Source organism: Podarcis raffonei, chromosome 13 (assembly GCF_027172205.1).
Source record: "Podarcis raffonei isolate rPodRaf1 chromosome 13, rPodRaf1.pri, whole genome shotgun sequence".
Taxonomy (NCBI): domain Eukaryota; kingdom Metazoa; phylum Chordata; class Lepidosauria; order Squamata; family Lacertidae; genus Podarcis; species Podarcis raffonei.
This window is the reverse complement of record NC_070614.1, coordinates 33,252,270-33,266,680: the sequence shown is the minus strand read 5'-3', so window position 1 is coordinate 33,266,680 and position 14,411 is coordinate 33,252,270. Positions and strand designations below refer to the sequence as shown.

Below are 14,411 nucleotides of genomic sequence, written 5' to 3'. Positions count from 1 at the left end.
TGAGTGACGAGCAGGGGGAGAGATTCCATCAGGACATGAAAGAGATGGAGACCAGGTATCAGGGTCGCTGGGACACAGTCATGATGGCTGACTACTGTTGGACTCTGAAGAGAGGCCTCCCTGCCGCTGAGCATTCCAGGAGTTCCAAGAAACGGAAGTTCAAGCCCTGAAGTTTGAAAAATGATGAAGCAACATGCAATTTACGTGTACTTACCTTTATCAATGCCCACCATTCAGTTTACAGTAAACCTGACCTGATGGAGAGAAAAGGATGCCATTTCCTGATTCAGCAGTGCAATAATACCCTAAATCAATTGTAGAAATCTAGACAACATTCAAAAAGTAAAAAATTGTTGCCCAGTGTTATCTATCATCTTCTATCATCTATTTGTCTGTCTGTCTATTTATCTATCAGCTATCTATCTCTATCACCTATATTTTTTGGTAAAGGTTATCTTTATTATATCCTCATATTCTGTTTTTCTGGGTTGCACCATTCCCTCTTTATGCTACATAAAGGGCCTAGTTGGGCCTAGTTGAAGAACTTTGAGACTGAATTTATTATGCCCACTTCATTCTGCTCCCATGTTGATATGGCAGAGATATATTGAGAAATTTTGCATATGTTTACTTGAACATACAATTTTGTATGTTCAAGTAAACATGTCTCAGAGAATTTTTGCAAGTAGAGCTGAGACACACACATCTCACCCAGTGTGTCTGCCCACCTACATTCTGCTAGACAAGCCCCCTCCTCCCCAGATGATTGCTACTTGATTTTTTAGAAGAAATGTCTAAGAGTGCTATATGTGCAGATACTCATGGCTGATAGGCCTTAGTATCCCCTCATGGTGATCTTGGTAGGTAACCCAGATGCAGTGCAGTTCAAAGGGTAACCATTAATCTTGCTGAACCCCATCATCTAACCATCAACCAGCAATTTGGCTCATTGATTTCAGGATATACCTCCAATGCCTACATCAAACCTTCTGACATCTGTAATCAATAAAGTTGTGGCCATATTTCATCTTGTGTTGTATGTGCACTCCCTCGGCCATTGGCTCCATTGTGCCTGGGCCCACAACATTGAGCCAGCATGGGGTAGCATGGAGGAGATCTTTCCCAAATGGGAGAGGAACATTGTACCTCTTCTCCTTCCCCTACAACTATTAATGAAGTGAAGATGTTTCTATCATAGTGAAACAAGTCTCTCTGGGCAGCCTATCAGTTTCAGAAGAAACCGGCACATGTATTCTATCTTAATATCAGCCATTACTTTTATCTAATTCCCCATGCTGTGTCATTGGAGCTGTAAAATCAATTCCATGCCCTCAACCTGTCCCCAATTCTAGGTCAGAGGATCTAGGACAGCAATTGCCAACTTCAGGATATGCTGAGGTGGCTGTAAAAGGTCTTGCTTCTAAGGCCACACTCCTCACACGTCCTTCTTTTTTGTTTTTGCCTGGCTTGAATGTGTCTCTGAAGCCTGATAATGCCTCTTGTTTACCTTGATGGTGGGTAAAGAGGGGTGTGTGAATGTACATAAAAACCAGCCTATTGTACAAAAATAATATTTACATTAATTGCTGTGCTCTCTTTTGCCTCTGGCTCCCAAAAGATTGCCCAGATGGGAGTGTGGCCATCTGGCTGAAGAAGGCCCCACACCCCTGTAGTAAATGCAGACATGTCTAAAACAGAACACAACTCACATCACTTCTCCACAGAGTTTGGATAAGGACTGTAAACACAAAGTCAGAGAAGGTCCAAACAATTTCAAACGTGCAATTGTAACAGAAGGACAAATAAAGAACTAGTACATAGGGTTGGATAAATTCATTAAAGTCTGAGGAGAGCATCTGGAAAGACTCTCCTCCTGCAAGAGAGGGGAGTGGTTGTGGTCGGGAGCCAGACTCCGCCTCAAGCAGGGGGCGTTAGCCCCCTGCCTCCCACTCACCTGGCTGGCGCCCACACCCACGGGCAGGCACCCAACCAGGTGCCTGCGAGGGGGCATGTTTAGCAGCCTAAATTGCTGCGGCACCAGCCTTCCGGCCTCACTTTTCGTCGCCCCGTCGTCTAGCATTTTCTCCAATTCAGCTTTCTCCTCTCCTCAACCTCTTGTCTATCCATCCAGACGGAAGTGCAGCATCCTATCTTTGGAAGGGTTTCTCAGAGGGTTTCAGAATCCCAGCAGAATCCCAGCAGTTGGCTCCTTAACAGCGAAGGACTCTCCTAATCAGAAGTCAGTAAGGGAAAGGACGCTCGCCTCGCCCCACGGGTAGCTAGCCCCACCCCTGGGTGCACACCATGTGTGCCACTCCGGGTGCCAGAGCAACTAGCTCCGCCTCTGGAGTCACACTATGGCATACAGCTAATTGGGATGAACCCAACAGGGCCTCCACTTAGCCCCTGCTTGGTCTCCAGGACAGAGGCACCCCTTCCCAGACCCACCCCCCTTTTGAGATTATTAGGCAACCAAATGTATCATTCCATAACACCTCATACAGGAATTATTTTTTCCTGGGGAACCTGCCTTTTTCTCCCAGATCAACTACAAGAGCAAGACCACAGCTTTAACAAAATGACAGCCCAAACAGGAAGACACATGGGAGCAATGGTACTGCTTTGAAGTGTTCCAGATCCATTTCCTGTTCTCCCAATGAGCAGGGCAGCTGTGGGCAAAATTGCAAAGAAGTACAATAATGATTTAGTCCTTAGTCCTAGAATCTAGTAAGCCTTTAAGCCCAACAGTCAGAATCGCATCATTTCAATGCTTTAACCATATTAGGGAACATGTATAGTTAGTAAACAAATTGCTAGTTTTGTGAGAAATAACACTTCACTGAAGTGGATAACGCTTTGGCCAAGAACTTACCTTTGGCAATCTTCTAGAACATGTTGCATATGTAGCAGTTCTTTCTAGCTAGAGTGAAACTGAAACCTGACATTTACAGTATCAGATAGAATTGTTCTGGAATGTCCTGGCTGTGTCTGGAATTTCCTGGCTGTGTCTGTAGTACAACAGTTTTGGAAATCTGTAGGAGAGCATCCCACCAATCTCTTGTCATGCTAACAATCTTGTTATCAACTAACAATCAAAAGTGCTAAAATTTTAGCTACATTGGCAACAGGATGTTGGCTAGAAGCAACTGGTTTTCTGAAGCTAAAACTTACAATTTTGTTCTAGGAGTTACTTGATCACAATATAGAACTATTTGTTTATTCCTTATGAGTTTTACACATGATGAAAATGTATACTCAAGCAGATATTTTTATAATCACTGTACTATACTATGATACAGTGCATAATGAACATCCACATTCAGTTAGTCTGTGTGCCATCCCCCTTCAGATTCAGCACAGAGAGCACCAAGTGACTCAGAAACAAATCATAAGTTTAAAAGTCATGATACAAAATGAGTCTTGGGGCTTGTGTGCATACCTAACCTTAAAAAATAAAATAAAATAACAAACAAACAAACAAACAAACAAACCACACCACAGGGTAAGACTCCCAAATCGGTTAAGACAGACCTTGAGATCTGGATCACGTTTCTGGAACGCTACAATGGAGTCTCCTTATGGCAGGAAATCCTCAACCTGTCCTCAGATTTCCAGGTTCACTGATGCCGCTGGGTCCTTGGGCTTCAGTTTATCCTTTAGGGGACGCTGGTGTGCTCAACAATGGCCAGCAGAGTAGCAAGGCGAGGCTATCACGCGGGATCTCACTTTTCTGGAGTTTTTTCCCCTTAGTTGTGGCTGTTCACATTTGGACAGAGGAGTTCCAGAATCGCTGGGTGTGCTTCAGAACTGATAACCAGGCGGTGGTCAACATACTGGCTAAGCAGTCATCGCGTTCCGAGAGGGTGTCGCGCCTACTCCAATCATTCGTCCTCCGGTGCCTCCCTTCCGAGCATTAGCTCCCAGGGCTCAGCCACTGCCAGAACCCGTTCCGGAGCACCTGTGGAACCTTGGAGACATGAAGTGGTTAAGGGAGTATTAGCATCTGTCGCACCCTCTACGCTTAGATCATATAAGAAGGTCTGGTGTGATTTCATGGGGTTCAGGTCCAAAGTATCCTCCCTTTCCACTAATGTTACACCCTCCACAGAAAACGTTCTGCAATACTTAACACACCTTCATGGCCTAGGTTGAGCCTCGAAAACTTTGAGGATACACATAGCCGCTATCACATTCTTTAGTAGACCCATGTTTTTCCACTGATTCGTGCTGTGACTTCATGGTCCGCAGGGCAATTGAAGGTTGGAGTTGACTGCAGCCTCCAAGTAACAAAGGCCACAAGCCTATTTCTTACGAGCTGCTGTCCCAAATCTGTATGAAACTTAGGTCAATTTGCTGGTCCAAGTTCGAGGCCTGGGTGTTCTTTGCGGCATACGTTATAGCTTCCTTTAGGCCGGGCCCCCAAAACTTTAAAGATACACGTAGCCGCCATCAGCTTCCTTTGTAAAGCCATGTTTTCCTCCAACCCGTGCAGTGACTTCCTGATCCGCAGAGCTAGTGAAGGTTGGGGTAAGCTGCAACCCCCTAGAGCCGAGGGCCATAAGCCAATTTCTTACAGGCTGCTCTCTCAAATACGCATAAAGCTTAAGTCGATCTGTTGGACCAAGTTTGAGGCCTGCCTCTTTTCCGCAGCATATGCTAAGCCAATTTCTTACGGGCTGCTCTCTCAGATATACACAAAGCTTAGGTCAATCTGCTGGACCAAGTTTGAGGCCGGCTTTTTTCTGCTGCATATGCGATCGCCTTTTTGGTACCTTGAGGGTCGGTGAAGTAGTAGCCGAGGTTAACGCAACTGGGTCAACGCGCGGCCTCCTCACGGAGGACGTGCAGTTGTCCAAAGCTAGCACGACAGTGCGGATACGTCAATCCAAAATGGATCAGGCAGGTAGGGGTTTCCACATAAAACTTACAGCTTCAGCGCAGCAGGGTCCATGCCCGGTCAAGGACACTAGATGGTACCTTTACCTCACACTGCCCAGTCCTGGCCCACTCCTGGTTCACGAGGATGGGTCACCTTTGTTGAGACACCTATTCACAAGGGTACTCCGCAAAGCTATTGATGCCTGTGGTTTATCTTCCCAGGATTATGCTGCACACTCATTCAGGATTGGCGCCACCACAACAGCGGCGTGCTTGGGTCTGTCGGCGGATAGGATTAAAGAAATGGGCCGGTGGAAATCCGATGCTTATAAAGGTTACATTCGCTAGTATGCGCTCTGCTGCATTACCTCTACTTACCCGTCTTTCTCTTTCCTTTATTCTCAGCCGTTCTCAGAAAAAGTGTTTGGATTTGCGGCCACAGTATAGTCCATTGGGCCCGTGTCGGCTAGCTGCGGCCTCACCCCTAATCTTGGGTTGCCACCTGGAGTGCGAGTTTCCTGGTTTTCAAGACGAGGCATGCGTTGGGAAGAGCTTGTGCCATTGCTGAGGGAGAAAGTCGCCATGTTTGGCCCTCCCGACATCCTTATCCTTCAATTAGGGGAAAATGACCTTGTTAACAGAAGAAGTGTGGACTTGTCGTGGAACATAAAAAGAGATTTGGATGAGATTGCTGCCTTGTGTCCCGGAACAACGGTGTTCTGGTCCTCCTTCCTGAAGAGAGTTGTTTGGCGCGGTGCGCAGAACTATATGGCCATTGAAAAATCCAGGAAACTCTTAAATTGTGCAATAGCCCATTGGGTGCGCTTTATGAATGGCCGAGTCATTTCTCACGACCATATCCGGATTGGCGATCAGGCCTTGTACCGGAATGATGGGGTTCATCTTTCAGACCAAGGGAATGACATTTGCTTAAATAGCAGCAGCAGCAGCATCAGGGATTGGTTACAGCTGTGAGGGTATTGGCGGCGAGCCTTTTGGGCTCGGGTGGCAGTTAGGCATTGGAATAATGTGTTGTGGTGTGTCGAAGGGCTAGGTGTGGCCATCGCCTGCGCCTTCAATTTGGGGTATTCCATTAAAGGAATCCGGCGGTCGTGTATTCTGTCCGATGCCTGCGTGGCGGGAGGCCATGGCACGACCCTCGGTGACATCAGGGGAGAGCTTATAGTTGGATTAGCATCAACAGGCTCCACCTACTGGTGAATAAACCCCCCTGTTTTAGACTCACCCCTCTCTGAGGGGGTGGAGTCAGCTGACGTAATCCAATGCCTAAGCCAATACCTTTTCACTTGCTGTAATCAATAAAGTTGTGGCCTTTTCTTGCCCATTAACCTTATATCACGTGTCCTTGTGTTTTCATTCCACTACGCGGGGATCGGGTCCTCGAACCACAACTGAGAGCTACATTTGACCTGAGACTTAGGTTCCCCATACTAATATTTTGTAAAGCATATAAATAATACTGCATAAATATTTTAATAATAACAATAAATAATAGCAATAACAATAAAAGGGACATTCAGTAATTAGGCGCAGTGTCTTAAAAGAGATGTAACCATCCTTCAAGTTATGTGAAATGTGAATGAACTGTGGGTGAACTAAAGTCAAGTTCTGGACACAGGGAGCCTGGTCCTGTCAACTGAGTCCCACCAACTATTGACCACCATGCAAACAGGGCGGAGGGGGGATGTAGACTATTGAGGGAGGGAGTTGTAGCATTTTGTTAATGCATGATGTAACTTCAGAAGCCAGCAGGACACTGGGAAAACAATTTCCTTCCCTATCATTATCAAAATTATTGGTTTGCATTGTCTTATGCAAAAGATATCCAGAGATCAACAATGAACATCTGAAAAGAGATATTAGAGCCTTGTGTTGTTCAGAACTGGATCGAGGCATTGACAGAGCTCTATCGTATTGTTGTTTCAGCGTGTTTCCACCAGCTGACTCCACCATTATTTTTTAAACAAAAATATGTATACTGTGGGTATCTCTATTCTTCATTCCTTCTCCTGATGCTCTTATTAGACAAATGTTTTGTTCACTCTTCATCTGGTATCTCCATCATCAACTATTTTTTACAACAATTCTGATTTACAGAATTTGAGAATTCTGAAGGTAACTCTTGCATAGTACCACAAAGCTATTGATACCTGCAGCTGAATAGATAAAAACAAAGATATTGAAAATAGAAAAAGAGTACTAAAAGCTTATACTTCTCACTCATGCTTAGAGTATAAATCAGTGAATGTTCTGATCAGGGAAACTGACAAAAAAAGGAGCTATTACGTCAATGACCAAGATACTAATGCAGAGATTCCCTAACAGCAACAAAATCATCCGCCATTCAAGTGACTATGTAGCAAAACAGATAAAAGCCATATATAATGCTGTAGGTGGAAGCATGAAAATCTGTATTTGGAGGGCATCCTTTGTCAATGGGATTATACAGGTGGTGGTGTTGCTGCTCATACTGGTGTGTCATACTGTAGGCAATACACATTCTATTAACTGCAGTACACTTGACGATCCCCTCCCTATACCTCATAAACTTCACCAGCCAGGAGACCTTGTCATCGGTGAGATTGTTTCTCAAGTCTACTTTCACTATAATAGCCTGTCTTTCAAGGAACAGCCTATACATGTATTGATTGATGAACCTATGTAAGGAAACATTTCTTTCTTCGTCTGTAATAAGTTCATGTGACATTCACCATTATGCAGCTTTGTGATTAAGTAACTATTTTTACTTTGTGTGAAAAAGTGGTATCCCCACAGTATTTGGACTACTGTTTATTTTTGCTTTCTGCATTATGTTCCTGTTAAGTAATCACGAATAGCCTTTCCACCAGTCACTCCACAGAAATAAATAGATAGTGTACATTTCTGTAGGACTTCTGCAGAATAACAACATAGTAGGTTGTGCTCTTGTTATATTATGTTACTCCTGTTCTTTCCACATTTTGTTTCCTCTCATCCTTTGCCACTATATATACCCTCTTCCCTGCACTTCCAATCTTCTGATTCTTTCAATATTTGATTTCATATTATAATTTAGAAATGCCGCCATGTTTCATTCCTCCAATTGTTTCCAGCCTATTCCCATTTTACAAAAGGGCAAACCTGACTTTGTTTCTACAACTTAAAATGCTCTGGAGGGGAAACATGCAATCAAAAGCGACTTACTAATGGATGTGCAAACATGACCCCATTTGTTATTCATACTTTTAAATTTAAAAGTGCATTATTAAAGTGCTACTTTTTAGTTCATCTTGATGATATTGTTTCTGTGCCAAGGAAATTACTCCAATAGCTGCAGGGAGCAGTTTCCAAAGCACTTTTACTATTCCAAAATATTGCAAAAATTTAGTTCTTGCTATTTTAGATACAGTGTCTTACTTTCTTAATTTCACCAAGTTACATTTCTTCAAACTATAATACCTTATGGTTTTAAGCTGATACTTGAAAGCATGTAGATGAGTACAATATATTTGTTATTGTCATAGTTGTTTCATGGTTGTTTTTCTTTTTACTCTAAGTCTTATTTTATATTTGATGTTAGCCACCCTGAGCCCAGCCCGGGGAGGGCAGGGTATAAATAAATTATTATTATTATTATTATTATTATTATTATTATTATTATTATTATTATTATTACAGATCTGTGCCTAAGAACTTTCAGCACATCCTGGCCTTAGCATTTGCTGTCAAAGAGATCAATGAGAATCCCAACATTTTATCAAACATTTCCCTGGGATTTCACATCCTCAATAGCTACTACTCTACAAAGATGACCTACAAAGCCACTCTGAGCCTGCTTTCGTCACAACATAGGTTTGCCCCCAACTTCAATTGTCACAAGAAGAGCAATCTGATAGCTCTTATTGGAGGATGCATCTCTGAAATTTCTACCAATGTGGCCATAATTTCAGCCATTCACAAGACTCCACAGGTCAGCTGTGTGCATGGGGCATAAAGCTTTCATATTTGTTACACATCATCTTGATTTCAGTCAAACATTCCCTGTGATATTTTGCTTAGAAAGCTAATTGAATGCATACTAGAAGGCAGTACAATCAGGTGAATTCAATGCTTTTTGGATAACAGTCCCAGATCAGGCCAAAAATTAATGTTGGGGCCCCATATCATCAACCACAGTTAAATTTAATGAAGGCAAAATATTGTATCTAGGGGTGAGCTCCCATTGCTCTGTCCCAGCTCCTGCCAACCTAGCAGTTTGAAAGCTCGCCAGTGCAAGTAGATAAATAGGTACTGCTGCGGCAGGAAGGTAAATGGTGTTTCCTTGCACTCTGGCACTAATCACAGTCCTCCGTGCACCAGTAGCAGTTTAGTCATGAAGGCCACATGACCCGGAAAACTGAAAGCGAGATGAGCGCTGCACCCCATAGTCGCCTTTGACTGGACTTAACCATCCAGGGGTCCTTTACCTTTACCTTTTATGGTACCTGCTTTGGCAGCAGTAAATGTGAAAGGGATCTCCAGGTTAAAATTGATTTCAAGCTAAAATATATAGCCGAAGAAAGTCTCCAGCAGCAGTAAACAGAAACATAGTTTCTAATTCATAGAAAGTACCTTGAATTTGTCCCTGACAAATGCAGGGTGGATAAAACAGGTGCTGTTTCAGCTGTGATTTTACCCCACTACACACAGTATCTCACAAGTCTTTTCTCTAGGGGTGTGTGGCTTACTGTTTCCGGGTCTTGGTTCTGAACTATAAAATGGATGTAAACAAACTGGAAGCAGTGCAGGAAAGGTTGGCATTGCTCTCAGAAATAAGTACTTCAAGGAAAAAAATTCTATAGGAAGTCTGCAGAAAATTAGACTAAGGGAGAACATTATAGCATTCTTCAAATATTCGTAGTACCACAAAGGACAGAAAAAGAATATTGGGATGAATTTATTAATAGTAAAGTTAATCGATAGAATCAATTAGCAGAGGGAGGCCTTCAGACAGTGGCTATAGTTCTTGCATCAAACAGGGTGGCATAAAAGAACACCACACATTATGACTGTATGATTTGAAATATATATTTTTATTTCAGCTCACTTATGGATCATTTTTGACAACAGAGGATGACAAAAGACTATTCCCTTTTCTGTACCAGATGGTACCAAATGAAGCTCACCAGCACAAAGGAGTTGTGAAGTTACTTCAACATTTCAGATGGACATGGATTGGGCTCATGGCTGTGGATGATGACAAAGGGGACAAGTTTTTACAGAAAATAGTGCCAATGCTTTCTCAGAATGGTATCTGTTATGCCTTCATTGTAAGACTACCAAAATACTCTTACGTAGATGAGTATATTGATATGCTTATAAAGCAATGGGAAAGCTATTTAACTGTCATCGAAAGAAATGTCAATGTATTGCTCATATATGGAGAATATCCATCCTTTCGAGTTTTGAGAATATTGCTGTTTCTCGCACCCTTCTTGCCAATGCCTCCTATTAATAAAGTGTGGATTATTACATCCCAATGGGATTTTGCATCACTATCTGTTCAAAAGATATGGGATATACAAACTTTTCATGGTTCCATTTCCTTCACAATTCACTCAAATCAGCCCAAAGGATTCCAAAAGTTCATTCAGATGGTTAGACCTTCCTGGTTTAAAGGAGATGGTTTTATTCAGGACTTCTGGGAACAGGCATTCAGCTGTTCATTAAATGTGTCTAAATGGGAAGAGAAGGAAAAAATCTGCACTGGAGAGGAGAATCTACAGAACCTTTCTGGAATTCTGTTTGAAATGAAGATGACTGGCCACAGCTACAATGTCTACAATGCTGTCTATTCTGTGGCACATACTTTTCATGCTATGTATAAATCCCATTCCAAACACAGAAGATTGGAAGAAAGAGACAGACTTTTTTTTCAGAATGTGCAACCATGGCAGGTAATTGCAAATAAACACTTGTAAAAGAAGTCCAGCTTTTCCTGCAAAATGAAAGAGGATTTTAAGTCTACATAAAACAACTCCACCCAAACTGTTCAACGTTATCTTTTCTTTTTTGTAAATTCAAATAGAAATATTAAGTCGCCCCATGTATTAACCCCAAAATGAATAGGACTTCCTTTGTGAAGCTCCTTGAAATGATTTCAATGGCGTGTGTTTTTGTAGCTTTGTTTATAATCCCTTTTTATCTAGGTCCATCAACTTCTAAAGAGGGTCTCATTTAACAACAGTGCTGGAGACATTGTGCACTTTGATGACAATGGAGAACTAGTTTCAGGTTTTGATATTACAAACTGGCTAATGTTCCCTAATGGCTCAGTGGTTAGAGTAAAAATTGGAAGACTGGAACCTCAGGCTCCCCAGGGCACAAAGTTATCTATTAATGATGAACAAATTGTGTGGCATCATAGCTTTAATCAGGTGAGACTGCAGATGCTCAAACATTTTAAAAGTTCAATTTCAACCTATTCAACTTTCTAGATGTAGTTCCTTCCCTTTTTTGTAAAAATCCATATTATATTATATTATATTATATTATATTATATTATATATGTCATAATAAATTTGCCTAAAAGGGGGGGGGATATATGGAAATAATTCTTTTTTTGAAAGAGTGAGGTCAGTTTCTGTCAAACAAATATGCAAAAACAACAGTGTGTTAGTACAAACTGTGACTATACATCTAACTCATTTTACCTTGAGCCTGATGGTTAGGGCTCAGGCAGGATAAGAAAGAATTTTTTTTTAATGTACTGAACTGGTGAGGGAAATGTTGAGGGACTGCAGCTGAGCTGAGGAAGGGATTAGAGGACAAAATTAAAGACACATCATAGGCTGACATATGGGGTAAAAGATCTATGAGATCAGCCTAAGGGTGCTGAGAATTGTAGAGCTGTGAGGGGCAAATCAAGCTCCCCAGGATCCTTTAGGAGAAATTTTGTGATTAAAAGTATTTTAAATGTATGTTAAATGATGACTCCATGCAGCAGTATAATCTCAGGTCTGAGATGAGCCCTTTCATCCCAACCCATTAATCATGACCACATTGACCCTCCATCACCCTCTACATCTACATCCTGGGAGCTGACTACAGGTACACATCAGGATTCTGAATCATGTGGGGATCCAATACAGGTAGAGAAGGCTCCCCAATGCAGACATTCAGCCCTCAGCATGTGGAGAGTAGTAAGAAGTGAACGCTACAGAATGATTGAGTAGGAGTCTCCTGCCAAGCTATTCCAATCACATGGAGGTGAATTACTGAAGAGGCTAATGTTTTATTGCCAATTTATTATTCTTTGCAGGTGCTGCCCTTGTCTGTGTGCAACGAAAATTGCAATCCTGGCTACAGCAGGAAAAAGAAAGAAGGAGAGAAATTTTGCTGCTATGATTGTGCTCTGTGTCCAGAAGGGATGATCTCTCATGAGAAGGGTAGGAGATATAATGTAAAGATATGAAGAAATGTTCATAATTATTTGAGAATGATTATTCCTTGAATATATGTGAAGTGGTTTCACAACGGCATTTCAAAACAGAATCCACCTAAAAAAAATTAAAGTGTGTGTAACAGCATCAGATAGTCAATAGGACAAATCTGCTCCAAATGATAATGATGATGAGGGTGCTGTTAAATGTGAATAGTATTCCTATATCAGTGTAATATAGGTTATTATTATAACCACATTACAGATGAGGACTAAGACAGAATATCTGCTCACCTGGGGCCCTGGGTGGGCAGCCTTTGATACATTACACGGCCATAGTGGGTCCAGGGGCCCCACCATCTTTGGCACAGTCTTAGCCAAACCTACTCTTTCCTGTCATCAATAAAAGTTGTGGCCTAATTCAACCCAATACCAGCCTCAGTGTCCATTCTTGTGGCCCTTCCTACACCTGCCGTGGTTATCATTCACCTGTGACAGTAAAGACAAGAGTACAGGACAAACCACAAACACTTTTGGAAGCACAAAAGCTTATAATAATGAATTATTGCTTGTTCTATGCCAGTCGTTTCTCTTAGAGTTGGTCAAATAAAAGGAAAGGAAACAAAAGGAAACACTTTCACGTTATAGGATGACATTACTTCAGACTGGAGCCTATGAAGCCAGGAAGCTTACTGGCAGTGGTTCTCCAGGATGTCAAGCAGGAGTCTTTTCCAGGGTCCCTTTGCATACAAAGTAGATACTCTACCATTGAGTTTCAGCTCTCTCTCCCCACCCCCCATTTTACAAGTTTGAACTAAAAAAATCTAAGCAGCTTTTCCCTTTTCCCCCGCAGACATGGATGCCTGTGTCAAATGTCCAAAAGAACAGTATCCCAACAAGGACCAAAGTCAATGCACTCCCAAGGTTGTAAACTACCTCTGTTACAAAGAGGATTTAGGGATCATCTTAACTATATTGGCGATTTCTTTCTGTTTGATCACAAGTTTAGTACTTGGAATTTTTATGAAGTACAAGGACACTCCCATAGTCAAAGCCAACAACCGAATGCTCACCTACATCCTCCTCATCTCCCTTCTCCTTTGCTTCCTCTGTGCTTTGCTCTTCATTGGACAGCCTGGAAAGGTGACTTGTCTTCTCCGACAAACAGCTTTTGGCATTGTCTTCTCTGTGGCCCTTTCCTCTGTGTTGGCAAAGACTATCACTGTGGTTCTGGCATTCATGGCAACCAAACCAGGATCTAGAATGAGGAAATGGGTGGGGAAAGGACTAGCAAATTCTATTGTCCTTACCTGCTCCCTCATTCAATCAGGAATTTGTACTCTTTGGTTAAGTACATCTCCCCCATTTCCTGATAAAGACGTGCACTCACTGAAAGGGCAAATCATTGTGGAATGTAATGAGGGCTTACCTTCTATGTTTTATTGTGTTTTGAGCTATATGGGCATTCTGGCCATTGTCAGCTTTATTGTGGCTTTCTTAGCCAGGAAGTTACCCGATAGTTTCAATGAAGCCAAATTTATCACTTTCAGCATGTTGGTGTTTTGCAGTGTGTGGTTATCCTTTGTTCCAACCTACCTGAGCACCAAAGGAAAATACATGGTGGCCGTGGAGATCTTCTCCATCTTGTCTTCTGGTGCTGGATTACTGGGTTGCATCTTTTCCCCAAAATGCTACATTATTCTGCTGAGGCCTCAGCTGAACAACAAGGAGCAACTAATAATAAGAAAAGGTGATAGAATATAAGTCTGTGTCTTTATTCTTCATATATATTCAATTATATATATGTAATTGGGAATGCCGATGCTAGGGATCTTAACTAAGCATCCCTTCTCAGATTCCTATGAATAGAGTTATGCCGACATTTGGTTCCTCTATTGTACCTTCTACCATGGTTTTGCTCTAACACAGTATACAGTACTCCACTGACTCCTTCCTACCCCCATACCTCAGGAGAAATTGAGTCACAATGTGTGGCATTTACCAACTATGGGTGAAAAAAATGCTTTGCCTGTTCTCATTTTTCTGTGGCTATTTGTAAAGTGATGCTTCTGTAAGCATTCTGGCAGTGGTTTATATTTTTACCAGATATCAT

General features: G+C 42.0%; 1 protein-coding gene across 1 annotated transcript; it reads left to right on the top strand.

Annotated features, from left to right (window-relative positions):
* The first annotated feature begins 7,189 nt into the window (after positions 1 to 7,189).
* Positions 7,190 to 14,062, top strand: LOC128398796 (vomeronasal type-2 receptor 26-like). The gene is made up of 6 exons (XM_053360049.1): positions 7,190 to 7,560; positions 8,671 to 8,848; positions 9,960 to 10,814; positions 11,067 to 11,294; positions 12,179 to 12,305; positions 13,152 to 14,062. The coding sequence occupies exons 1-6, from the start codon at positions 7,190 to 7,192 to the stop codon at positions 14,060 to 14,062; spliced, it is 2,670 nt and encodes an 889-aa protein (XP_053216024.1).
* The last annotated feature ends 349 nt before the right edge of the window (positions 14,063 to 14,411 follow it).